The 24654-nt window shown below is 44.1% G+C and overlaps 1 protein-coding gene across 2 annotated transcripts in view; it reads left to right on the plus strand.

Annotated features, from left to right (window-relative positions):
- Positions 1-673: 673 nt before the first annotated feature.
- TTC12 (tetratricopeptide repeat domain 12) overlaps positions 674-24654 on the plus strand; it is a 36459-nt gene continuing 12478 nt past the window's right edge. The window contains exons 1-13 of one of the 2 annotated variants that reach the window (XM_054005723.1): positions 674-749; positions 2688-2783; positions 4870-5021; positions 6224-6254; positions 6790-6867; positions 7750-7871; positions 10175-10234; positions 14029-14100; positions 16772-16832; positions 17911-18099; positions 19584-19653; positions 20930-21018; positions 22988-23156. In XM_054005723.1, coding sequence (XP_053861698.1) covers positions 2723-2783; positions 4870-5021; positions 6224-6254; positions 6790-6867; positions 7750-7871; positions 10175-10234; positions 14029-14100; positions 16772-16832; positions 17911-18099; positions 19584-19653; positions 20930-21018; positions 22988-23156 — 1154 coding nt within the window. In that variant the 5' untranslated portion in view covers positions 674-749; positions 2688-2722. Of the gene's footprint in view, positions 750-2687; positions 2784-4869; positions 5022-6223; positions 6255-6789; positions 6868-7749; positions 7872-10174; positions 10235-14028; positions 14101-16771; positions 16833-17910; positions 18100-19583; positions 19654-20929; positions 21019-22987; positions 23157-24654 lie in introns of those variants that run through there. The other variant, XM_054005724.1, reaches the window with a different exon arrangement.

Below are 24654 nucleotides of genomic sequence, written 5' to 3' on the forward strand. Positions count from 1 at the left end.
GGCAGCTTTGGTTGAAGAGGCTCTTCTATATATGTGTCTCTGAATATGTTGCCAGTCTTGGAGACAGAGTGCCCGTATATTGAGCGGACTTGAGGTCAGGAAAGGACGCTGCCTGGTCACGGACTGGCAACAGGCACGCAGTCACCTGGCTGCACCGGATCAGGAATAGCCCTGGGGGGCTCTGAGCGGCAGGGTGTGGTCATGGGCACTAGGCCCTCCACCGGCCACGTGCCTGGCTGTTGTCTCTGACCAGGACCTGGCTGGGCGGAGGAGGAGGCTGCCAATGGGCTGTTGCAGAAGGAGGCTCATGGGCAGGGGGTGGCGCTGCCTGGCCAGCGGGCTGGGGGAGGGCAGCAGTGCACGGGCTGGGGGGGGCTCTGTTCTGGGGGGGTGCAAGGGGAGGGGCTTTCTGGCGCTTTCCAGGCTCCTCCAACCCCATTGGACAAACCTCTGACCCCTCCCCCCGCCTCCCCAGGGCTCTTTCTGCATCTCCTCTGCAGCTCGCCCACCCCAGCCTGGTCCCTTTGCGGAGGCCCCGCCCATCCCGGCATAGCACCGCCCCGCCTCGCCTCGCCCCGCCCACCGGCGGCCGCTGTTGGCTGCGCGTTCGGACGCCGTCGCGGCGATTCCGAGGGAGGAAGGGGCGGAGCATCAAGGGCGCGTTACCAAGGCGACCAGCAGGACGCTGCTGACCGGGTTGCTGCCGGGCTTCCGCTCTGGCCTCCCGCGGGGGACGCGGCTCGCCCGGGGTGAGCAGGGGCCGGGCCCCGCCCCGTTCCCCCGCGCCCGCCGTCCCCCCTGCGCAGCCCCCCCATTGCTCCCCACCTCTCCCTGCTCCCCAGCCCCCCATTGCTGTCCACCGCCCCTGCCCACACCATCCCCCCTCCATGCAGCCCCCCACATCTCCCCAGCCCCCCATTTCTCCCCCACCCACACTGTCCCCCCTTTGTGCAGCCCCCCATGTCTCCCCACCGCCCCACCTCTCCCTGCTCCTCAGCCCCCCATTGCTCCCCACCCCCTGCCCACACTGCCCCCCCTCCGTGCAGCCCCCCATGTCTCCCCACCGCCCCACCTCTCCCTGGTCCTCAGCCCCCCATTGCTCCCCACCCCCTGCCCACACTGCCCCCCCTCCGTGCAGCCCCCCATGTCTCCCCACCGCCCCACCTCTCCCTGCTCCTCAGCCCCCCATTGCTCCCCGCCCCCTGCCCACACTGCCCCCCCTCCGTGCAGCCCCCCATGTCTCCCCACCGCCCCACCTCTCCCTGGTCCTCAGCCCCCCATTGCTCCCCGCCTACCATCTTCCTCCCCTCTGTGCAGTCCCCCATCTTTCCCTGCTCCCCAGCCGCCCATGTCTCCCCACCTCTCCCCGGTCCTCAGCCCCCTCCCATTGATCTCCACCTCTCCCTGCTCCCCAGGCCCCCTACCCTGCGGCCCCACTTTTCCCCCCAGTCCCTGATCGTTCCCCCTCCACGCAGCCCTGCCCTGTTACCATCTTTCCCCACTCCCCAGCTCCCCTTCCTGCAACCCCTGCCCCACTTCTCTGTGCTACCTGCAGCCCCTCCATTGCCCCCCCCCACAGTCCTTACCTTTGCCTGCTCTCCCTGCAGCCTCCCTTCCGTCCCAGCTCCCCATCCTCCCTCTGCTCCCCATAGCACCCCCATTTCCCCCACTTCCTGCAGCCCCCACCCCACCTCGCAGGCCCCCCACCTCTATCTGCTTCCCAGCTCCGCACCTGTGGCCCCAACCTCTCCCTGTTCCCCACAGTGCCCTCATTGCCCCCACCTCCCCCTGTGGCCCTCTGTTCCATCTCTCCCCACCCCTGCTCCCCACAGCCCGCACTTCTTCCTGCTCCCCACCCTGCAGCCCCCCAGTCCTCACTGCCTCCCACAGCACCCCAACTGCTTCCCAACTTTTCCTAGCCCCACCTCTCCCTGCTCCCACCTCCTAGATCCCTAATCTCTCCCTGCCATTAACCCCCCCACCACTCCTGCAGCCCCCTGTCCCTACAGTGCCCCATCTCTCCCTGCCCCTGATGTCCAGCCCCACCCCCCAGGTGCTCTAATGGGCCACTATGTGTGACTTCCTTGCAGGCAAAGGTGCTAGTGGATGGAGCCTTCTGGTCTGTCTGGGTAGCAGCACCAGGGCCAGCTTTCCCTGCCATCCCACTTTGGCCCTGTTGGGTGTGGAGTAGGGAGTGTGAAAGGAGAACTGTCTCCATAACCCTCAGGCATGATGCTGTTTGCAAGGGGCCTGTGGAGCCAGGACATCAAAGGAGCTCAGCTTGCAGTGTTCTCAATGGGGCTGAGAGGGATTGTGCCATTCTCAGTGGTAGGGAGGAGGGGGACTCTCGTTGGTTCTCAGTGGGAGCTGCTGGGTCCTGAGCACTTTTGAAAATGTGATCAACTAAGTGCTGATGGTGGTGGTGTTTTTGTGACACGGACCCCTGTCCCGTGGGGCTTGAGGTTGACATTATGTAATACTCTGAGTAACTGTATGATGGTGCTCACTGTAGTTCTGGGCTGGAAACAAACTGTCAAAGCCCAAGTGAATGGTAAAGGGGAAATGAACCTATGTTGCGAGCCATCCAGCTTTCCCAGATGTGGCAACAAACCTGTATTAAAATAACCAGTAGTTTTATTTTTAGACTTCGTAAGCTTCTTTTGTTCTCCTATTATTCGTTCCTCTAGGTTCCAATCCATCCCCTTAGTCATTCTGAACCGTGATGGCTGATGAGCTGGAGGAGAGAGATTTGCAGAAATTCCTGAGAGATGTGGATGAAATTGGTAAGTGTACTGTAAACATGGTGGGCCAGATTTACACTTGGTCGGAGCATGTGTTGCTCAGGCGAAGTCAGTGTGTTAAGGACAGCATTGGCTTCTGATTTTAGTGCCCACCTTAAGACTTTTGCAGATATACTGACCTGCCCTAACTCCAGCTGATCTTGATGAGAACTGTGGGTACTTAGCACCTCTGAAAACCAGACCCAAATTGTCTTTAGTTGGGCACCAAGTAACAGAAACAGTCAAAATCAGGTATTGCTTTAGAAAATGTTGGCCATGATCTTTCCTTATGTATAACAATGTTTTTACGCAAAAAGAACAGGAGTACTTGTGGCACCTTAGAGACTAACAAATTTATTAGAGCATAAGCTTTCGTGGACTACAGCCCACTTCTTCGGATGCATCCGAAGCCCACGTAAGCTTATGCTCTAATAAATTTGTTAGTCTCTAAGGTGCCACAAGTACTCCTGTTCTTTTTGCGGATACAGACTAACACGGCTGCTACTCTGAAACCAATGTTTATACGAAATACTTTCATAGGGTGAGGCCCCAGTCCTGAAGGCAGTGGGGTGCTCCATGTGTTCAGGGGTGTGCCCTCAGACAGTCACTTCCAGGAATGGGGGTCTTAGTAGTTGGGCTAGCAAACAAAGAAGTGGCATTAAAAAAATCAGAGTTTTTGATAAGTGATGGTAATAGATGGTATTTCTATAGCCCCTTTCATTTGAGGATCTCTAAGTATTTTGCAGACATTAACTTATGAAGTTTTAGAACACCTCTGTGAAGTAGCTAAGGGACCCACCACTGAATTGTAATAATCTCTGAAAGGATTGCCACAGGTTTTTTTTTTTTAGCAGAGCATAGGAATGCTGTGCAGCAGTTTAGGACAGGAAGTGAAACAGAAGAATAACATAGCTGTTTGAAACTGCTGCAGAAATTTAGGTCTAAAAGGGAATTACCTGAGAGACCTGCGTATTTGTCTTTCTCACTAAGATTGGAAAACTTCATTGATTTCCAAATGACAGCGGTGTGCACTAAGGTTTGGGAGGCTTCTTTTGTGTTATCGCCTGTTGCTGTTTCTGAAGTTAGACTCCCAGCCAGAGGCAAAAGACAAATAAGTATCTTTGGCGCTGGACGTATAACAAATCATGAAAAATAAATCAAAATGTATCCGAATAGGGGATTTAGTATTTTAAACAGCAAGGACTCTGTATTTTTGAAACTGCTTTATTTTTATCAGTGAAATTTGATCTTTGGGCATCTACCCTCACTGAAATGCTGGTTATTGCGTCACATTGTTGCCTTAATCTTTGTTCAGTGATAAATACCCAAATAGAAAACTGAGATCATTTGAGGTGGACAAATAAAGAGAATTAGAGAGCAAAAGGAAGAAAAAACAAAAGAAGAAAAGATCATACAGTTTTGGTGACTATGTTTTTGAAATCTCTGAGTGCTTGGAGATGTGAATCTTGCCAGATACTGGCAATGGCTCTAAATGCCTCTGGTTATTATTTTATTTTTAGAGTCATGTAAATCATTGGTAGAAGTTAGAGATGGGGGGAAAAAACTTGTTAGATTGAGTCCATCCCCCTGCCAATGTTTGGAGCTATAACCTATGGAGAAAATATCCGGTATTAAACTGAAGCTACCCTGAATCATAGCCAAAAGGCCAAGAACAGATATATATATATTTTTAGTTTATAAATGTTGTCCTTGTCATCTGTATGTTCCATCAAGTCTTTTAGTGCACATCTACACTTTGAGCTGGGGGTGTGATCCCCAAGTTGAGGAGACATGCTCTCATTGAGTTAGCACACGGCAAATAGAATGTTGCCATGGAAGCACAAGCTGTGGAACAGGCCAGTCACCCTGAGTATGTGTATAGTCTCAGATGGACATAAACTGGCTAGAGGCCCTGAGTACCACAGCTTGTGTGACTGTTTAGTGTGCTAGCTTGACGAGAACAAGCTGGGAATCACGCTATACCCTCAATCACACATTCAGCTCCTTCTGGCTTCAAAGGCATGTGTAACCAAAGGGAGAACTTGACTCCTGGTCTCTCTAAGTTAATTTTATTTCACGTTTGTTTTAGCCAATTTGGTTCAAGGCTTGAACTCCACAGACCCAGCTGTCCAGGAAAAAGCCATCTCTGATACAGAGAAAAGACTTCATGTCCAGGAGGTGAGAGATGATGGAGAATGCAAGACCAAGTTGAACAGAACAGTTGTTAACTCACAAGATGCGGTAAGACTTAAGATCTCTTTTCGAGTATCAGATGCAGGCGGTTAGTGTCTTTCAAATGATGCAAGTGTAGCTATCCTGCCACTTATGCAAACCCAAGACAAATCTCATAAGTATTGTTAAAAATACAGGTTGAAGTAGCTTAAACCTAAGTTTAATTTTCCCCACTGGAAAGCATACGAGAGAATACCTCACATCATGTTTTACAGCCTATACCTGTTCTTCAGGAGATCACTGGGTGCTAATAGCAAAGAAGAAGCAGGTGCTGAGATGCTGTAACACGTGGCTACTGTTTGCTGCTTCCTAGGGCCCTGATCCAAAGTCAGTCTAAGTCTTGAGCGACTTTAATTCAGACATTAGGAGCTAGATTTTCAGGTACCTGAAGATGCAGATAGGCATCTAGTGGGATTTTCAGAAGTATCTAAGCAGGTTAGGCACCTAACACCTGTTGAAATCAATAGAATTTGGGCACCTATCCTGCTTAGGCACTTTAGAGAATGCCACTAAGCATCTATCCGCATCTTTAGGCACCTATGTAACTTTGAAAAGCTGGCCCTAGGTGTTTTGCAGCTGCACCTCGTCTTATTAAAAGAAATGCTTTAATTATGAAATGTACCCCAGCAGATTATTATAGCAGTTAGAATAATCAGATTGCAGTGGTGAATTTTCCCATGTGAAGAGATTCTTAGCCAAATTGATTTTGCAAGAGGACACCTGAGGATTGAATTGTTTTCTTCTGCTCTGTGACTTTAAATGCTTCTGATGGAGTTAGTTTTGACAAGTTTAAAAAATGATTCTCTTGTTACTAGACTCATGTTGTCAAGTATCAGAGGGGTAGCCGTGTTAGTCTGGATCTGTAAAAAGCGACAAAGAGTCCTGTGGTACCTTACAGACTAACAGACGTATTGGAGCATAAGCTTTCGTGGGTGACGAAGTGGGTATTCACCCACGAAAGCTCATGCTCCGATAGGTCTGTTAGTCTATAAGGTGCCACAGGACTCTTTGTCGCTTTTTACAGACTCATGTTATACATCTATGTATTAAACTGCTTTGAAAAATGAATGTGATCTATTTTTTGCAATCCATATTTTCTCATGAAAATTGCAGCTAGTTTAGAAATAACTATATTTAAATTTATTTTCATTCCAGTTCAAACCTAACCTTTTTGTGTATGTGTTTGTGTGTCACTCATCCAACTTTTTCAGGCCACACGGAATATGGAGACAGTGAGACGAGGTAGGACAGGGTTCACCTCTCCAATAATTATCCCCTCTCAATTTGTCTCAGTAAAGCTAGAGTAAGGATTCAGGTTACTTTCCCTGATTCAGCTGCCTCATGCAGGGCCTGATCCAACTCCAGCTGAAGTCAATGTGAATCTTTCAGTTGACTCTGAGAGTTGTATCAGACAGTTATAATTGCTTACAAGTCCTGTGTGCCTGGCTGGATTGTGCATATTAAAGATTTTTTTCAGCATATTCTCTACCTTGCATCGAAGAACCTCATTATTCTGATGCAAAAAGAAGCATCTCTTAGAGAAGAGCTACTTAAAGAGGCAGGTATGCAAATCTAGGGCAGCATTATGGCCTTTGTGTGTAATAGCTTATCACTCATGTTCCAAGTTGTATCAAATTACTGAAATACCTCCTTAAGATTTTCATTGTGGAGAAACCATGTCTCAGAAATGACTTTTCTCTCATCTGCAATTTGATTTTAATGAGGAAATCTTTTCTTTCATTGACTGAAATGCTACCCTAACGCTGCTGGCTCTCAGACAGCTTCATGTCCGCATTAGAGAGAGATGCAAAAGAACGAGCCAAAAGAAGGAAGAAAAATGAACGTTTGGCGAATGGTAATTGCTGCAGTTTTACGTTTTTGATGTCCACTAAGCACTCCTTAAAAAGAACAGAGCTGAATTAAGCTGGTAAGCTAGCCTGTTAGCCACATTTTTATAGGAACTTAAGAACATAAGAATGGCCAGACTGAGTCAGACCAAAAGTCCATCAAGCCCAGTATCCTGTCTTTCAACAGTGGCCAGTGCCAGGTGCCCCAGAGGGAATGAACAGAACAGGTAATCATCAAGTGATCCATCCCCTGTCACCCATTCCCAGCTTCTGGCAAACAGAGGCTAGGGACACTATCCCTGTCCATCCTGGTTAATAGCCATTGATGGACCTATCCTTCATTAACTTACCTAGTTCTTTCTTGAACCCTGGTATAGTCTTAGCCTTCACAACATTCTCTGGCAAGGAGTTTCACAGGTTGACCGTGCGTTGTGTATGCACATTGATGAGACTGGGGAGAAGGAAGCTGGCAGGTGGTGTTCCATAGTATCAATGATCTTATGTATAGCCTTGATTAGAGGAGAACATGGGCTATGCACACTAGGTGCTGAGGTCTTTTGGAACGCATTCCTCTTAATGGCTCTCCCGTTTACGATAAAGAGACTTAAGGTGGGAGTGAGAGCTATGTGGTGTGTGGGAAGATGTAAGTTTTAGGCTATAAAGAGCAAATACAAATGGCCTGAGTTTGTCTTTTAGAACACGAAAGGGGCGCATAAATGAAAATGCACAGAGAAAAGTCTGTTGCATGCTATGCCCGATGAATACAGTTCCGATAGAGGCAATACAGTGGGAATCTCAGGGCGAGTTGCAGCAGGAGAACATGGCTTCTGTCCACTGTGTTTATAACTGGAAATACTGACATTTCCAATGCATGACTCTTGTTGCTGCAGCCCTTAAAGAGAAGGGAAATGATGCATTCAGTAAAGGAGACTATGCCACAGCTATCCAGCGATACACCGAGGGGCTGGAGAAACAGAAGGATATGCAGGTGCTGTACACGAACAGAGCACAGGTCAGTGTGTGAAAAATCTGCTATAGATGTATTGTTTAGGTACAAAACAGCCTAAGCTACCTGCAGATGGCACATGAGAATCATTGCTATATTGTCTAAGCCAATTTCAGGAGTTCAGATATGTTGCAGATTAACTGGAAAAGGGAGGAAAAGCAGCACATAACGTAGTTTGTCCCGGGCTATTGTCCACAGTGGTGCTTGAGGTCTCATTTTTGCTAACAGGAGTTGATGGGATCTACTTACTGCCATGCTAGCAACAGTGAATATTAATATGATTAAAAGTTACCAGCAAAGTACTTCAGACTAAGCTCTGTATTGAAACTTTCCCTTTAGTTTCTTGCACTGATCAAGAATTCAGCGTCACTGGAGAGGCTGTGATGCAAATCATGCTGCCTTTTATGGCCCTGAACTAATTCCTTAGTCATGTGAAGCATTTTATGCTCTCTGTATGCAAGTGTCTAACAGAAAGTATTGTGTCATCAACATACAGCATATAATGTAACATCCATCCTCATATACTGCGCCAAGCCATGGTATCAGAGACCTGTTATTGAGTGCCCAATAGCTGGTACTAAAGGAAAACCGGAAGCAAAAATAATCAGTCATGCACCTTTTTTAGCTTAGTGCAAGGAGAGTCTCTATATTCCCATTCTTGCCTCTCTTTTTTCATAATCGCTAATGGGGGCTAATTCTCTGACATGCCCATATGACAGGAAGAATCTTTCCTCCTGACATATTCTAAATAGGCTGTAGAGAGCTAAATGTTACCACAGGTGATGAGCTCTTTACCAACCTTGTATGCCAAGGGGAGCCGGCAGAGCTCTTCTCTGTTCCATTTGCCAAATATTATATCTTTAATAATAGACTAATTGATTTTAAGGCCAGAAGGTGGACTTTGGGGTGATCATTATTTATTTGTATTACCATAGCCCTTAGGAGCCTCAGTCATGAACTAGGACCCTCATGTGCTGGTGCTCTAAAAAGACAGAACAGTGTCTTTCCCTAAGACCTTGTCATCTAGTCTAACCTGCTTCATAACACAGGCCATAGAATTTCACACCCCTTAGACAGGTCAGTCACACAGGAAGTCTTTATTGGGAACAGAACTCAAGTCTCATGCCTCCTAGTCCAGTGCTTTAACCCCAGTGGCATCCTTCTTCCCCAAATGCAAATCCTGCCCTTACGTCAGTACTTCCAATCAATGTTATGTTTGACTGTTGAAATCATTTCCAAAAGCTTTGCAATCCATTCCATTGTGTATAACTGTAAGACCCCTCCCTACCATGCATCAGCAATAGGGTCTGCACCCTACATTTTTCAGCATTGTTGCACAGATCTCTCCCACTCTAGCTAAAGGACTGACTAGTATAAGCCAATGCTGTGTTGAGAAAACTGCTAATAATGTGAGAAGCAGTAGGTTCTGTGACCTTTCACCCAATGGCATGCAACCCATGGAGTGGGTATTGTGCCTGCAGTAGGTATCGGTGGTTGGGTCCTTGCCACAAGATGATGGTACTAATATGGATGTAAATGTATTTCTGTTCAGCAGGTTATCTTATTTCCCTTGAGATTATAAGAAGGCAAAGTTGCACTTCAGAAAATCATTGGACAGCTATTGTTTTAATTCCCAGCCTGTGCCTCTGGCTTCCAGGAAGGAAAACCAAACCTGACAGTCACAACCCAGACTTTAGCTCCTTACTTGACCGTGTGGGGACAGTTCAGCAGCCTTGTTACGTTCGTGTTATTCCTGTTGTGACTGCAGCCCCTGTCCTTCAGGAAGGGTCAGAATGAAGTCTCATCATGGAAGGGTTGTTTGTCCCACAAGCTCCATTGCTCTGCCCCTCCCTCCCCACCTCCCTGTTCAGTGACCGCACAGTGCACAGGGCATCCCCCACCCGCACCCCAACATGAAAGGAAAGTTCAGTGCGGGATTTTTTTTTTTCAAGCTGCCTTTATTCTGAAAGATGAATCAAATTTTTAATTGTGAGCTGAGGACTTTTTCCTGCCCTAAGTTTAGTGCAGACCCATGTGAGTTTTGTGCTTGGTTTGTGTTTAACTCACTTGAAAATCCACTGCACACTGATGGACAGACATGGTAAAACACCAGAAGGGTTAAGGAGCAGTTAATTATGTATCAGTCAATATGTTGGCACTTCCTGTGGGTTAAAGCATATCACTTTAATTAAACTAATGTCTGCACAGTGCTTTGAACTTGGAAAAACATTATAGAGATACACAGTATTCTAATTCTTCTTTGGGCTGATAAGTCTGCTGATCTGTATCCTGTCTTGGCTTTATTTCAGGCTCACATGAAGTTGCAGGAGTACAAGAAAGTAATCAATGATTGTGAATGGGCTTTAAAGGTAACTGCTTTGCAGTTTCTTCAGTCAGTTGGCAGGACACAGTATAACTAGTCAGTATTAAACATGCCAACTGAGATGTGGGTCACTGACTGCCCAATTTCATTTATAAGTGGCATTTCAACAATATTAACATCGTTTACGTCTTTATCTAGTCTAGAGATCATGATTCAATCTCATGGCCCAGCGTGCCCTGTGCTATTGATGCCAGAGGCCTATTTATACATATTAATTCAGTGATGCAACCCTGCAGTGTGTGTTTGACCTCACAACTTGTCATCATGGAAGCAATTCTCATCGCAGAGGAATATTTCAGAGGATTGTATGCTTCTAATAGAGATTTGCTGCAAATGTGTCAACGTGGGTGAAATTCATCACCGCGCAAAGGATCATTGAAGGCCCTGGGCATGACTTAAACTCTGCATGCTGAGGTCCTTGGTGATCAGTTCAAGTTCTGATGAAGAGAAGGGGGCTCATGCACAGTGATAGTCTGGTGTCACTTCCCAGGTGGAGACAAAATGCAACATTGTTATGCAATTTTCAGCATTCTTTTAAGAACTGAAATGAGCAGCTAATGCTGAGTGTGATGTTTCTCTGGGGTACCCAGGACTGTGAGGCACCTTGCTATTACCTGCCCTTAGTGTGAGGAAGCCTTGTCTGTGCTGCCAGTGGGCCAGCTCCCCAACTCCACCAGCCACAGGCAACACAAGCACTATGCTACTGTTTCCTGACTGTTTCTCTACCGGTTAGTGATGGGCACAATCCAGTACTCAAGCCCTCCAAGCATCTCCCTGGAGTATCCAACCCCTGGATACTGGACACTCGCAGTATTCATAGATCTGTTGCTTCCAAAGAAACTGTACTCCCCAGCTTACCAGTTACACCTCAGGTCTCTGCTCTGCGTAACACAGATGTGCTTATAGTGAAATCAGGTATAAGTTTACTTAACAAAGCACAGAGATTGAAGTGATAGCAAGTAGAAGTATTGGAAACAAATGGTTACGTATAAAATTAAATCATAACATGCATACTAGAACAGGCTATTGTCCTTACCCCAGGAAGTCCCCTCTTCAGAAGCTTATCTTGGGGTTCCTTAGTTGTAAATTCTCAGGCCTGCACCTGGCCCAGGCAGTACACACAGCCTGCTCGGTGGGTGTCCATTGTTGTATATGCTGATTGAGTTAGCCCTGAGACTCATCTTGAGTCAGGTGAGGAGCTTTACTTAAACAGTTTTGGAACCTAATTCTACATATCACGGTACAAGAAATAGTTTAAAACATCTTCCCATAATTACAATGGTTGGAGAGCTACTAGCTCATGGTAGAGACCTCATGTGCCACCCTTTGGTGAACTATTATGTCAATATCCGACCCAGGGGATCCCTGTAAAACCCTGTGCACTCCCTGTGCCCTCTGCCAGCTGGCACCGAGAAGTCCCTTGGTCATACTGAGATAACTTTCCTGATACAAAGGATATTAACATTTTAAACAGTGTCTAGATTAAATATTTGAATAAAATATTTAAAGTTTTATATAACTAATGACAAAGCCCCTTGCAAACATTATCTGGGAACCTTCTGCGGATCTGTTTAAAAATGTAAAGGTAATAGCCTTGTTAAACTTGCAGTGAATCCTCCCACTAGAAAGTATTCATGTGACATTTGGAAAGGTGGAGAAATATAATAAAAGCCAAAAAGAAAGGTCTGAATCCAAACTCAGTGGCTTTAAAACATTAGTACCCATTAAATGCAATGTAACAGTGACATATCATTAATAGGATTAGCAATGTAATATCAGGAAATTAACATTCCTCTTACACTCAGTTGAACTGGAAAAGATCAGCCAGTTCGTTAAAATTGGGAGTGTGATGTTCCTTAACTGTGAAACCAAGAAATCATCAAAACTAGTGACAATGAAGGACTAGTTTCATTCTTTGCAGGGCTGCTCAAGAAAGATTTGAAACTTCAACTGCTATTAAGGTTGGGTGTACATTAAGCAATGTAATTATTGCACATTACACTGTGATTAAAAAGCCCATGGCACTAAGTCTCAGAGCCCAGGCCATCTGACTCTGGCTTGGGCTGTGGAGGCTATAAAATTGCAGTGTCGATGTTCGGTCTAGGGCTGGAGCCCGGGATCTGAGACTTCTTGCCCCTCTCACAGGGTCCTCAGAGCCCAGGCTCCAGCCCAATCTCAAACACTGACACTGCAATTTTATAGCCCTGTGAGCCTGAGTCAACTGACCCAGGCTCTGAGACTTGGTGCCACAAGTTTTTTATTGTGGTGTAGGTGTACCCTGAGAGGCTTGTGATCACACAGAGAAACTCTGGCAAGAGTGACACAAAAATAAAGAAGATACCGGTAATAATTCCTCAAGAAAAATTCAGGACAAGAATTGGCTAAACTTACATGAGTGGCAGTCAACAGTAACTATCTTTGCTAATTGTCTTTGTAAGTAGTTGTAAGAGCAGCATTTTCAAGTTCTTGTACTTTTGGGTTCAGCTTACCACTTATTACAAATTTACTTTCTCTTTTGGTAAATGAATGGTTTTGATTTCTGTCATTCTATGTGCAACTCCAGCCAACAGTTCCCTTACATCCAGTGGGAGTGTTTGAACTGTGGCCAGTTTGCTTTGGGACGAGCAGAAAGACTTGTGTATTGAAGTCTTCTGCTACCTTGTTTCTCCATTACTCCTAATATCATAACAGCTGTTGATTTAAGGGTCCAGCTGTACAAAGATCTGATGTAGTGCAGAAAGTTACAACCCTTATAAGAAAGCTGATGAGAATCAGCAGGCATAGGAAATGGCTGTGTTTGGTATAATTTAATCTGGACAGCTGATCAGTATTTTACATGTCCATGACATGGACTGATAGGAGCCATCCTTAGCAATTAATGAGCTCTAAATGACTTTTTGTGAATTAACTCAAAAACTCCAATAAGTATACCAGCCACACAGTTCCAAATAAGTCTAAACCTCATATTTCCAAAATCCCTTACCTGTGGAAGTGACCAGCCTAGCAAGAAAGGGAATGATAGCAGAAGGCCACTACAAACGTTTTGCAAATGATCAATCCAGATATTTGGGATATTCAGAAATCTGATCTGCTAAGGAAATGGTATAGAAAGTTCTATTGATATGGGAACATAGGTCCCGATCCTCCTCTAATATACGTTATGATACTGAAGTCAATGAAACTATTCTAGTTAATGCCCACAGTGGATATGACCCTAGGTTTTTTCAATTTTTAATATATGCAGATATGGGACCATGTTCTTATTTCTGATCAAACCACTAGTCTGTAAGTATGATACATGTCCTGTTGTTGATTTCCTCCCAGTCGTGGCCTAAGGCTATCCAATGGCGAGACTGGGTCTACGTTTTGCAGTAGGGTGCTGTGGGAGAAGGGTGACCCTGCTTTTTTCAAATATGGATGTGATCCCTGCCTGAAAAGTGGAAAACGTGGGGCCATGCCCTCGTATTCTGTGTATCTTCACTGAAATCAATGGAGTTGCATCAACTTGCACCAGATCTGGTCCTTGGTAGTATTCTGTGTGAATGGAAGTGGAAAGTGTACTGAGAAATTTCCATGTGATAGCAATTGATTTTGTTACAGAGGGCAGTCTAAGTGTTATTCAATTAACTGAAAGTCAGCCGGCTTCACTCAAAGTGCAGCACACTCCATGTTGATAGTTAGTTTTTTGGCAGTTGCTTTAACTTTATTAGCCAGGAGGTTAGACAACAGTGTGTATTGATTCAACATTCTAAACTATTTGATTAATTCCTTTTAATGCAGTGCAACGAAAAATGTATTAAAGCCTATTTCCACATGGGAAAAGCTCATCTGGCCCTGAAGGACTACAATGAGGTAAGCTGTACAGACCTTGTTGGTGGTTGAGCCACATTCTCTTTTGAAATACTCTGGTGTAAATCTGGAGTAACTCCATTGGTGTAGCAACTTAAATAAGGTTTATGTCCGTATAGGAATTAGCAGAATATAAATCTGCCCATTGTTTGGCATTATAAGGCAGTGGAAGAGAGAGAGATGGTTTTATACACTTGACTTATGATAGCATGTTATGCTAATGTCTTGTCATACCTTGGCTGCTTGGGGGACAAAATGTCTGCAGGCTCTTATGAGGGCTGCATTAGGTCTAAAACAAAGTATTCCCTCACATGTTACTATAATAGGCTTTATCCATTACTTAGGCTCACACAAAGTTTAGAGAATAGTTGCACATGGCAATACAGAATCACAGAACTGTAGGGCTGGCAGGGACCTTGGGAGGTGGTGTAGTTCATCCCCCCCGATTTTGAGGCAGGACCGAGTATACTTAGACCATCCCTAACCTTTGTCTAACCTGTTCTTAAAAACCTCCAATGACAAGGTTTCACGACCTCCCTTTGGTAACCTATTCCAGTACTTAATGATACTTAGAGATGTTTTATTTCTAATAACTAAACTAAATCTATCTTGCAGCAGATAGTCAGTTACTTCTTGAACTACCTTCAGTGGACATAGAGAACAATTGATTATTGTTCTCTTTATAGCAGTCCTTAACACATTTTTGAAGTCTTTTATCAGGTTCAGGTGAAGCGCCCAAAACTGGACACGCTATTCCAGCTGAGGCTTCACCAGTGCAGAGTGTTAATTGTGCCACCTGTCATGTCTTAGATACAACATTCCTGTTAATACACCCCCGAATATTAGCCTTTTCCACAATTGCATCACGTTGTTGGCTCATAATCAATTTTTGTTCCACTAGAATCCCAAGATCCTTTTAGCAGTACTCCCACCTAGCCAGTTATTCAGTATTTTGTAGTTGTACATTTGATTTTTCCCCCCTTCCTCACTGTTGTACTTAGTATTAGTCTTCAATAATAACTTGTAATGGTTTTGTCTTTTTTTAATTATTGGTCAGTTTTGGGTGGAAACAGAATAACCAAATTCTCCGTCCCACATTTCTGACCAATAAGCAGTAAAAGCATGGGCAGGTTCCTGTTGTTTGGACTGGATGCTGCTTTGATAGGCCATGGAACAGAGCTGATGCTAGCCCATTGGGGGCCCTAAGCAGGAATAACCCCCCAATACTAAAACAGGCAAGTTCTTGTAATATAAAGCAAATAGGGGGGCCACTTGAGCTGATCAGGGCATAAGCAATTGCTTCGTCTGCTTATGCCTAGCGGTGGTTCTGCCCTGGAACCTGACTTGTAACTATACCAGCACGTTGTGCTGTGGCCCCATCTGCCTTCCCAAGTTAAAGCAGGGCTAGGTTGGGTTAGGATTTGGGATATCTCCAAGGAACATTTGCATGCTGCAGGAAATGGTGGTGGTGATTCTGTAGGTGGCATTCCTCTGAGTTGCTACAGGACCAGTGCCCTGAACTGTGCAATGGGATACTGTGCTACTGAATGTGCCATATTTCAGAGGGGATATAGAACCATGGATTTTTTTTTTCAAACCATAGTACTTTTCCTAAGATCAGAATGTCGTAGTCAGTTTGCAACTCAGGCAAATGCTTTCTGCCAACAGTAATTATGCTTCCCCTGAAGAGTCAATTGAATAAGATGTATTTACTTCTTCTCCTAAACTGATCTGTGGTGCAGTTATTTCTACATTTCACTCAGAAGTGGCTGCATTTCAATGGTGGGTGAAGTGATCCCTGTGTATTTCAGATTAAAGCAGTGTAGCACTTTGGGATTTGTTAGGGTGGAGTGTGCTAGTGAAGACACTAATATTAATTTTACTCTTGCCAAATCTCTGAAGGGGCTAAGTGTTGTATAGAAGATTTAATTCTACATTTCCTGCCTATGTTGAACAGTAGCTATAACCTGAATGTTCTTAAAATATAATTTATTTGATATTTTTTTCTAATTAGTAAAAAGAACTTTTCTAATCAGTTTTTTTTAATGAAGTTACTAAATTTGTTATACTTTGAGGCTAGACCTGGGAGAGAAATAATCTAAGATGTATAGTTCTCATGACATTTGGTGCTGCATTTCTTTTGCTATTAACTTGGTGGCTGGTATTTGCTCATTTCTCACAGAGAATGATCTGCTCATTCTGTTTTGTCCAATGATGGATTTTTAGATTTATATTTTGACTATCTAATTAATTTTAAAATGACATACTGACTGAGGATTACCTAGCATTTTAAGCCAGGAAAGCTTAACCATCATTGCTGCAGATTGATTTTATTGTATATTATACAACTTATTTTTTCTAGGCTGTGAAAAAATAACATTCCCCAACTTCATAGATTTGAAGAGTTCAGAAGAGGGGTCTGAATTCATGTTTTGCTCCTTGCTAAATTCAGAGTCATGACTTGGATTAGAGATGTCAAATAAAATAATGCAGGGAGTGAAGAACAAAGACTAAAGCTCTATAGTCCCGATCCAAAGTCCACTGATGTCCATGGGAGTTAGTCCATTGCTTTCAAAGGGTCTTAGATCAGACCCAGTCAAGTGAGATATCTTTTGCATAATCTTTTCCCTTTTGTTTTCAACTAACCATATAGTCTTGGATTTCTTTTATTAAGTCCAGGAAGTCCTATCAGAAGATCTTAGAAATTGATCCCCAAAAGGAAAGTCTATTTAAAGGTAAGAAGTCTAATGTGAGGGTTCTTCTGGTATCTTTATCCTGTCATCAAAATTGAACTTAAATTAAAAACCAGCCTTATGCATTTTAAACCTCTCTATGGACTCTTTCCATCCCGTTTCTGTATCCAACTGTTTCTTCTTCCAGTTAACGTCTCTTCTCTAACCTTTCCCTTTGGCTGGCCGCAGCTAAGAGTCATTCTACTTTTATTGGCCTATAGGCATAATGTAAAATGTTGCCCCAAATCACTGAACCACTTCTTCCCTCTTTGCCTTGCAACCTTTCTGTACAATTGACATGTTGATAAATTATATAGTCAATTGCTTGACCATTCCTTGGTTCATTATGAAATATACTCAAGAGACCAAATAGCCAATATCAGTCAGGTTTATTGCTAATAGCCAGTAATAATATAGCACAGGAAAAAAGGTTCAATACAATACCAGTTTCCAGGGAGCTGTCTTGTGCCGTGTTGTTAAATTCACCTTCTGCAGATGGGTGTGCTTCCCAAGTTATGCATTTTAACTAGGAGTATTTATAGGATGATTTTAAAAGTTACCAAAACTCTTTAGGTGTCTCTAAAATCCAACCCATTCATTTTTTGCCAGTTTCTTAATTTGTTCTGTACCTCCCTTATCTTTGTTTTGGATACTGGTATTCCAGGGACCGGCCTGTGAAGGTACCTCCCCAGCTTGTTACGGGGCAGAACATTTTGCCTTTGACAAGCTTCTTATTTTCTCATGCCAAAGCTGACTTCAACTTTGAAAAGTGTTACTGGATTCTTAGCATAGGTGAACAGGATTGTAGAAAAACATAGGCCAGTTTAAGATATGTAACGGCTAGAAATATATACAATATAACATCATACTTGTATTGTACGCTTAATGCATATTAATATATGTGGTGTCAATAATCCATATTGATAATGTAATTATATATATTTTGCCCAGCATATATTGGTCAACATTAGGATATCAAATGGTGTTTCATTTCTTTCCTCACTGTCCTTAATGTGTATCAAGAATTTGTGGCCTCTTTACTGAATTACATTTTTAGTTTCTCTTCCTTTTGGTGTTGAAGACTGCATGAATGAAGTAGACTTACAGGAAAGAAAAGCAAAAGAGGAAGAGAAAGCTCTGGAGGAATTTCAGTCTGGAAAGCATACTGCTGTGTCTGTGAAAGATCTGCTCCAGAAACTCAATAGACCTGACCAGAATATCCTTTATTATGCAGGCGGGATTAGAGTTTTGACTGAATCAATAAAAGATTGTCAGTATTTTATGCAAATCTGTCTGTCTAATGTGCTAACTTGGGGCATGAGCCGAATAGATGGAAGTCTTTTAATGAGAGTTGGATTGGGCCTATAAAAACTCTACCCCTGTTTAAAAAAAAAAAAATGTATGGGCTTGATATTTCAAAAGTTTTGGGCCAGTAAATGCATGTATGAAACAGTCGCATATTTTTGGACCTAAAATCTGAGCCCAATTGTGTGCAAATCAGGCATGCTGTGCAGAATAACGTGAAGCGCTTACTTTGTCAATATTGAAAGGCAGCTCCGTTTCCCCTAGAGGAGGTGAGTGCAGATCTCCCATTAACGGTCTTGAGAGTTATGTGCCACATCAAAGGAGAAGACACCCCATAGTTTGGGAAATGAGGATAAATGTTCAGTAACAAACCTAGATGGCAAACTTCTCCCATGAATGTCTGGTAAACTGTAACCACGTGAATCCATTCAGTATCCAGTACTCTAGCTTTCTTCTGAAACTGGCCACTGTTGTTCAGTTCATTGGGATAGTGACTTAATCCTTGTTAACATAATGTAAATGATCAGATAAATCGCCAACATTTTGCCTTTTGAAGAGAACATTGAATTTGAAAGGCTTTTAGATGGGCTCCAAATGTAATGCTAGACCCAAAGCCACGCAGACTTTGGACAAATTCATATCAGGTGTGAAAATCATAGTTTAGACTCATCTCTACTGAAATCCTGACAAGTTCTGAGTTCAGGTGTTTCCATTGCATGTGTTGATAATGTTGCTAAAATCTACAGCAAAGAGTACAGGTGCTTGAGTATCACCAGATGTTGCAGAGCTCTGGTCTTAAAAGAGAAGTAAAGAGGGAGTTGATTTTTATGATTTAATTTTAAAGCATACTGTAAATTTGAGGCCAATTCCCGATGGAGCCACCCAACTTGCACCAAATGAGGATCTAACCCTTTAAATGTACAGTGCATTACATTCTTCTAGCTGTGTAGCATTCAGTATGTGAGATGTCCTCTCTCTTGGGCCTGTCTTCTTCTTTAATAGGGGCCTGGACTCAGTGAGCCAGTTGGGCTCTTCCTACTTTATCCTACTTCCTCCAATCCCATGTGGACATAGTGTTGATGTGGCTCCTTTAACAGCTGTTTGTTTAAAAATGTTTACAATTCACAGATGAAATGAATTGATTTGCAAAGCCTGACTGGTGTTTAAATCCTCCTGACTCCTTGCAAAGCTCTTTAAATGAAGTCACTCACTCTGTACAATTATAGACATGAATCAGAGTGTAAACACTTCAGTGCTGTTTCTGCTCCAAATACTGCTTAGAGGATTTTCCCTTTTTATGATGTAAATATGTATAATTTCCCCCCTCTCCCCCCAAAGCTGTTGATTGTGACCTTGTCACTTAACACTGTTTCTAGAGAACAGGAATGTGATGATATATCAGCCAGATGGATTGCTGGGCTGATGTGGTTATCTCTGAATTTGTTTCAGGCACTGAACAAACTTTATTTAGAACAAACAATGGATTCAGTATCATCAGCGACAATAAGGTCATAAGACGGTAAGGGATCTCATAAGGACAACAGTGGGATATTACAACATGAGGAAATGAAAAGATATTTTAAAGAAACACAATCGCCTCTCATGAAATTCAGATGAAATGATCAAAAGATAATGTGACAGCATTTTAATGTCTGACTATATTGACTTCTATTTGATCTTTAGACAAATAATGCTCTTTTGGATGTAACGAGCAAAACACCTGCTATGCTTCAGTCTTTAGTCACCTGGGTACGTGTGCAGGGTTAGTCCTTTTCATTCCTCTGTGTAGCTGCGAAGACGAGTAGGTTTGTAAAACTTAACATAAAAGAATCTCAGATGCAGAAACGCAGTTACTTAATGCACTGAGGGCAAGATCCTTCGCTGGGGTAAATCGATGCAGCTGTGCTGATGCCAAAAGAGCTACGTTAACTTACACCAGCTGGCGATGGGCTCGAACGTAAGCTGTAAAACTGTTTCTAGGCATCCGCTTCAGCCCTAGAATCGAGCGAGAGGCTCATCCTCCAAGATTTATACTTTCTATAAATCAGTTGTATATTCTTGGCTGCCCGTTGTATTGTACTGTACTAGTCAAGAAAAGGAGCTAGTGACCTTATTTGACTAAGCCCCTGTGCTATTCAGTCTGCCTCATGGACGAGAGGATATATGCTCTGCATGAGATCAAAGCCATTTGCTTAGTGCTAAAATCTGTTTTTTGAAATTCTTTTGGGGAAAAAGATGACACTCATTGGTGATATATTTGGAAAGGGTTCGGTTAGGTATTGGCTGCAAAATGTTATGCAGAAGACATGACGACCAGAAATTTTTGCTGGTTTGAGATGGGTCTAGCACAGAGAGATTTGACGTGGTCCCAAGAAGCTGGAATGAATGGGAGTGGTGCATTAGGATTCCAAATAAGGCTGCATCCTGGTGATCACTTCAGAGTCTCTCCGTATCCGCCACTGGTGGTTGCTTGAGATACGAAGCAGTGCCCCCGTATCCACACGAGTATGTGGCTTCTTGGTGAGCCCAACTCTCACTGATCCATCGCGTGCAGGGATGAGCTCAGCAGGGGTCCATGAAGCAGGCAGTTATACAGGCAATATGGCAAAGGAGTCTGACTGGGAAATGGAACCGGCGTTTCTAAACGTGTTTATTAAAATAGCCAGTTTTGGAGCTTGGGAACATAAAGAAAAAATCCTGGGGCAGATCCTCTGGTAGAGAAGCCCATGGGGTTTCTCTAACTCCACATTTTCCTCTTTCCTTTGCTGTTTTGTAGATATATGTTTTCATTTCAGGGGCCTCGCTGTAGCAAAGGAAAACACTGCTGAAGCGGAATTGTCAATTTCTCTTCTCATCCTCTGGCAAGCAGTCTGTGCTGGGAACGGTAAGACTGTGTAATCAGCATTAATCATTGTTAATGTACTGCTAATATGGCACTGACTACATCTGAAATTATTGTTTTCAATTAAGATCACTCCCCAGAGCACTTGGGTCTAGACCTTGCAGCACACCACAGATTTACAGGTCAGATGCAACTGCTGCAGGCATAGAGCTAGCAGTAAGTACAATTGTGGCTGTGGTTCCCCTAGGCAGTGAAATTATTATCCATTTTAATGGATGGCTTAAAGCTATTGCAGAGGCTGAAGTGAGCTCCTGTTCTGGGGACATCATTTGGTCTTGGGTGCATGTCTTCCATCATTAGTACCTATATGTCAGGAGCTAATTCTTCCCTGTTTGCTGGAATGTGTAGCTCCGGTTAGCTAATGTGGGGAGTGGTGTGTAGCAAGGAGGGCTTGCAACCAGCCCCTTCTAGGGTTGCGCTCAACGAACAAAGCCAGTGCAGAACAGCTAGGAGAAGTTGTTTGCAGTTTATCTTCTTGAGTATTCTGATGTCTGGAGTAAATGTGAGCCTTAGTGATGTTTTCCAGTGTGCTTTTGATCCATTCTGGCTTAACTTTTAAAACAGAGGGCCGGCTGCCTAGTAAATCAACATAGCTCTGTTGACTTTGTGTAGCTACTTAAGTTAAAATTACAAGGAGTCCAGTGGCACCTTAAAGACTAACAGATTTATTTGGGCATAAGCTTTCGTGGATAAAAAACCTCACTTCTTCAGATGCGTGGAGTGAAAATTACAGATGCAGGCATTCTATAATGACACTTGAAGAGAAGGGAGTTACCTCACAAGTGGAGAACCAGTGTTGACAGTGGTCACCACTTGTGAGGTAACTCCCTTCTCTTCATGTGTCATTATAGAATGCCTGCATCTGTAATTTTCACTCCATGCATCTGAAGAAGTGAGGTTTTACCCACAAAAGCTTATGCCCAAATAAATCTGTTAGTCTTTAAGGTGCCACGGGACTCCTTGTTGTTTTTGTGGATACAGACTAACACAACTACCCCCCAATACTTAAGTTAAAATTGTGGCTCATTGTGTGTGACTACGGATGATTTTGGCTTGCATTCTGCCCATTCTCCTAATTTTGTAGCTTTCATTCCATTTTATTATATGGTATGAAGGATCCATTGAGAGAGACAAACAGACGGTTTGGCACTTTCATATCTGTTCTTGTCAAATGGGAAGCCAGAGGGCGTCTGATAGTGCAAACAAAATTTTGTTCCATGCAGGTACCAAGAGTGGTAGCAAAATATTGGTGGTGAGATTCCATGGACAATTTCCCTGTGGAATAGTAGTAAACTCATGGGAAGATCCATATTTTTTTTGTTTATGCTCTTTTTGGAAACTGAGGTCCTTTTTCTTAAACCAGTTACAGCAATGGCAAGGCTGAATGCCATATACAGGTGCCACTGTAGCATGATAAAGCACACCTTGTTAGGACCCAGAGAATCCGCATTCACTGGCACAGCATACCGGGTGTGTAACAGGCCCCTCAATCCTGTAATTCTAGAGGGGTTGTAGGTAGGCAGAAAGGGAATAGCAAGGTAAGGGATGGTATACCAAATGGCGCAGAAGGAAAATATTGAACATTTTGAAACCTTGGGCCAAAATGTGCATTGATTTACACACTATGTGACCCAGCTAATGTCCAAGAGGTTGAACTGGTGCAAATGATAGCAGAATTTGAATATTGCATGAATGTGCTAAGGGACCAGCTGCTCTGTCCATTTTGGAGAGTCTGAGTAATGGATGGAGGGCAGTACTCTAGCCTTGTCTTTCCCTGAAATTCTATCATGTGAATGAACACTCCTGTATGCCAGTCACATAGAGTAAGGGCCCTTAAGTGGATGAAATAAAGATGATAATACATTTGAATGATTTTCTACAGGTTCTGATTTCATTGCTGTAGAGGGGTTTTATGGCACATGATGTACGACGCAGACCTTTTCTCTTTCAGAGGAGAATCAGCGATTGTTGTTAACTCACCCTGATGTGAATGTGCAGCTTCCCGTGCTGCTATCCTCTGCCGTGCCTGAGATCCAGAAGCAGAGCTTGGCATTGCTGTCTCTGTACTCTCAGACCGAGAATGGAAGAGGTCTGCTGATCAGGCACCAGAACCTAACCAAGTACTGTATTCTGCTAGAATCCATAAACAGTTGTGCACTTGCAGTCCACAGCTGAAAGATAACATAAAATAAGGAACTTCCACTTAGCCTTGTCACTCAGGAAGTTGAAAGTTATGGCCCAAATCAACTAGATTAGAATTATTGAATTCCTGGACAATATTTTCAACACCATTATCTCCAGGTCATTCCAACCCCATAGTGGGAGCACTTCAGTATCCACATCTAATCTAAGGGAAAATAAAGTCCAGCCCAGGGGTCAGCAACCTTCAGCATGTGGCCCATCAGGGTAATCCGCTGGCGGGCCGCGAGACGTTTTGTTTCCGTTGACCATCCCTGCAGCCCCACACAGCTCCCAGTGGCTGCAGTTCACTGTTCTCGGCCAGTGGGGGCCGCGAGAAGCGGCGTGGGCTGCAGGGGTGTTCTGACCGCTGCTTCCTGCAACTCCCATTGTCCGGGAACGGTGAACCGTGGCCACTGGGAGCTGCAGGGGGCTGTGCCTGTGGATGGTCAACATAAAGAAAATGTCTCGCGGCCTGCCAGCGGATTACCCTGATGGGCTGCATGTCAAAGGTTGCCAACCTCTGGTCCAGGCAAAATAGTGTCCAGAGCTAAATTCTCCTCTTGGGTGTACCTTCTGTGGCTCCCTCCAGGGGCAGAGCTAATGGGTGAGTGACTCTTCCCACTCTTGCTACCTAGCAGACTTTGTGGCGTCTTATCAAGTCAACAGATATAAATAAAGTGGCACCACCGATGACCCATCACATGCTCCTCTGCCCTGTGGCTCTACCACTGCTCAAAATCTGAATCTGCTACTGGGTCCCATGGTCATATTTAATACTAACTGGAAAGAGTGCCAAATACGCAGTGAAGGCTGCAGTGATGGAGAGAATTTTGGTCTGAAAATAGGGAATGTCTTCTGTAGCTCTGGCTTGTGACGTTAACAGCACAGAACAGCTAATGAATTTGAACCTAGCCCAGGTGAACAGTGGCTAAAAGTCAGTTCCCTCTGATGGCTATTTCGTGATCTCTGCCAAATGAATATAGTCATCTCATCCCACTTCCTGCGTTCTTGTTCATATGACAGAAATCACCAACACAGGTGGCAATAATTGGCACAATTGATGTCTGCCTCAACATTTGAGGCCAGAGACTGACTGGGCCAGGGATGCTTAACTCCACTGTTCCCTAAAGGTGTCCCCAGATCAGGGGTGAGGCACAGTGGCAGGGAGGCTTGGACTCCAGCTGTCTACCCATCTTAGGTACTTCTGTGGCCTCCATCGCCACCTCACAATCTTTAATGCATTTCTACTCACTGTATCCCTGTGAGGCAATTGCCCCTGTTCCAGGTGAGGAACTGAGGCACAGAGAGACCAAGTGACTTACCTGAGGTCACTCAGGAAGTCTGTGGCTGAGCAGGGGATTTAAACCCAGGTCTCTTGAGTCCTAGTGCCCACTGGCTAATGACCGAACCATAGAGGGCTTCAGACACCTTTCACCA

This window comes from Malaclemys terrapin, chromosome 15, assembly GCF_027887155.1.
Source record: "Malaclemys terrapin pileata isolate rMalTer1 chromosome 15, rMalTer1.hap1, whole genome shotgun sequence".
NCBI classification, from domain to species: Eukaryota; Metazoa; Chordata; order Testudines; family Emydidae; genus Malaclemys; species Malaclemys terrapin.